We start from the raw sequence: 3,292 nt of genomic DNA on the forward strand, positions 1-3,292 counted from the left end.
TGTATGTGCAACTAATGTGGAGTTTATAAGACCTTGGGCACTCCCACCCTTTGAGCTAGCTTTTGGGGTGGTGTATCTCAAGATTCTTTACAAATGTCAAAGGATCCTACCTATATCTATATATATATATATGGGAAATCGTTTGGTTATGTTATTGAAAATCCACTGTTGTTTCCTGCAAACACATCGATACCTGTGTACCACTTTTTTATTTTTTGTTTTTTTATAAAAACTGGTGGGACCCACTTGCATTGTGAGGGTGACATGATGGAAGCTCAATCCTGTGACATAATATTCATGTATCCCTATATATATATATATATATATATATATATATATATATATATATATATATATATATCATTAAAACTTTCTTATGTTGCAGAAAATTTGATGGATAAGGTAAGTAAGCAGTAGTTAGATCGCCCTCTTCCCTAATGGGAATACGGGCTTGTAGTTATAGATCGGTCAGGGCTTACTCTATTCCCTCTGCGGGAATAGTCGCCCTGTTAGCTACTAGCTACTATTCGGTAGAGCCCTTACTCCATTCCCTAATAGGAATGGCGGGCTCGTGTTCCCTTATGAATTGCAGAGCATTCATCCCGCACGGGGTGAGGTTCATAATCGCCTAATACTATGGCGATTCTCTAAGTCGTTAAAACTTTCTTATGTTGCAGAAAATTTTTAACCTAGCACTAACAAAAAAGCGTGGATCCCATGAAAGTTTTAAAAAGAAGAAGAAAAAAAACGTCTTTTGTCTATGTGAAATGAATATATATATATATATATATATATATATATATATATATATATATATATATATATATAGGAGTGTTCTTGTGACTCCAGAATAAGATTTTTAAGTCTTACTTCTCATCTTAGTCGATGATGAATGGAAATCAATAGTTGTCATTTGTAATGTAATTAATAATTAATTAATATATATATATATATATATATATATGAGAAATAATTATTTTGTATTGCATAAGATAATTATTTTATACGATAGAGATAAGATAGTGAAATCTACTATTTTTAGGAGAGAAAAATGAAAAGAAAAAGACAGTGAACTCAATTATTTTATCTTTAATACATAAAATAATTATTTTACGAAAAAGATGGTCGTAGCGGTTCGACAAGTTTGGAATCTTCCATTCACTTGCTTTTAGCTTTTTAAATTAAATGACGCTGTGCCATTGTAGGAGAATCAAATTCGGATCGGACTCAATCCAATACTTTTTTTATTCCTTTCAATTGTCTTTGCTTGAGGAATCGCTCTATGAATTTATATAGACCATTCAAATCTATAAAAATAAAAACTAAATAAAGGAATGATTTGAAACTTACTCACTCGAAGACTTAATATTACATTATATGATAATTTTCTTTAATTTATCCAAAGAGGGAATAATTGTTGCTAGTCTTTCTCTCTCTCTCTATCCCTCTAAAATATCGCCACAAAAAAGAAAAAAAATAATTACATTAAAACACTATCTACTTGTTTTTAAGCCATCGGGTAAGGTTGTATATGATATCTCCAAATCAAGTGTGAGAATTACAGCCACGTTTAGTGGACACTGCAAAACAAACTTTCCCAAACTTGAGTGAGTGAGTGCAAGTATGACTCAGTGAACATTAATTGAATCTAAATATACAAACGCCAAACTGTCTCTCACGCACGCACATTGGATGGCACTAAACCCTTAGACTAAGACAAAAAATCAATATTATAGAAAACACATTAGAAAAAATCAAAATAACGATGGAGAGAAAGTCTAGTTATATTTTGGGAAAACTTCATAAATTTCCCTATAATTTTTTTCATAATCATTTACTTCCTCTTTAAAATTTTGAATTATTTATCTCCTGACTTAAAATTTTGTTTATCATTTATCCCAATGAGAGGGTAAGTGATAAAAAAAACTTTAAGTAAGAAGAATAAGTGATAAAAAAAATCTAAATTAAGATGTTAATAATTCAAAAAAATTGTGAGGAGATAAATGATAATTGCGAAGTGATGAACCGATGAAATATTTCTAAAAAAAACACTCATAGGAGAATTTTTGAAATTTTGCCTTATACTTTCACAGAACCATATGGAGGCTCATAACTTCACAAACTCTATACAAATATTTTGAGCAGCAAAATACATATAACCTAGAACATTGAATAGTATCAAATTCAAATACAAAACCAGAAAATAAAAATAAGAGACACGTGCGATCACAAATCCCGTGCCTGTGTGTGCTAATTAGTAATTAATCAGAGGGTGGTTTGATGTCGAAGGCGAGTGAGATAACCGGGCATGGGACTGGCGCGTGGCGACCTGAGAGGGACATCGCTCATCTGATTCCCGGTGCTATCGTAGTAAATTACGCCGGAGAAATCCAACGGCTCACACTTTCCGCCCATTAATATCTCCTTCTGCCACACGCCGCCGTGTCCCCACCCCTCCGCCATCGCCTCCGCCTCGCTGTGCTTCTTTTTGTGGTTGTTAGCAAACGGCAACAGAGCTTTGCTGCTTATGTTGCTCAGTAGCTTCTTCGGCCGGGCCAGCGGCGACTTCGGCGTCCTCAGATCGATTTTCCAGTCATCGTCTTTGATCGGCTTCGTCACCGCCGCCGCCGCCTTTGGCTTCCCCGTTAGACGCGTGGCTCGCTTTGCCAACAGAGCCATGATAGCCGTTATGGTTACGAGGAAGCCGTTCGTTTGGCGCTTCGGCGAGTCCGAGGATGAAGCGTCAACCATGGCTCTCTCTCTCTCTCTCTCTCTCTCTCTCTTTATCTCCGATGAGTTGAGTTCCGTGGAAGACTCTTCTTCCTGAAGTTTGAAATGTTGGAGGTATATATATATAGTGTGGTGTGGTGTAAGTGGAACCGTGAGAGTCCACGGTTATTTGGGTTGACTCGCTCCTTCCTTCATTTTCTTTATTTTCTCCTTTTTTGAAAAAGAAAATACTATAAGTTAGTGGTCACATAATTTTGTTAGCAAAACTAGTATTCGGAATGAGGGAATTATCATATCACTTTTTATAAAATAATCATTAATTTATTTATCAACAATTAAATTCATTTCACAGTAGTACTTAATATTAAATACAAAACATGCGATGATGTATTTATTTGCGCACTTTGTACTTAGGACTTTGTTTGCAATTACATGGAAACAACAATTGTTATTATCATGCATGGGGTGGTTTTGCTATCAAAATAAATAACAATAGTAAATGCTTTAAGAATTATAAAATAAGAAATTAATAAATGTTTGGAGATATTTTTAAATAAAAAAG

At 34.4% G+C, this 3,292-nt stretch overlaps 1 protein-coding gene across 1 annotated transcript; it reads right to left on the minus strand.

Annotated features, from left to right (window-relative positions):
- Window positions 1-2,028: 2,028 nt before the first annotated feature.
- LOC133308575 (uncharacterized) lies at window positions 2,029-2,835 on the minus strand. The gene has a single exon (XM_061509210.1). It carries the CDS (start codon window positions 2,749-2,751, stop codon window positions 2,266-2,268), a length of 486 nt encoding a protein of 161 aa, XP_061365194.1. The 5' UTR covers window positions 2,752-2,835; the 3' UTR covers window positions 2,029-2,265.
- Between the last annotated feature and the right edge of the window lie 457 nt (window positions 2,836-3,292).

This window comes from Gastrolobium bilobum, unplaced genomic scaffold (assembly GCF_033153095.1).
Source record: "Gastrolobium bilobum isolate Gb01-03AN ecotype WA unplaced genomic scaffold, APGP_CSIRO_Gbil_v1 utg18308, whole genome shotgun sequence".
NCBI classification, from domain to species: Eukaryota; Viridiplantae; Streptophyta; class Magnoliopsida; order Fabales; family Fabaceae; genus Gastrolobium; species Gastrolobium bilobum.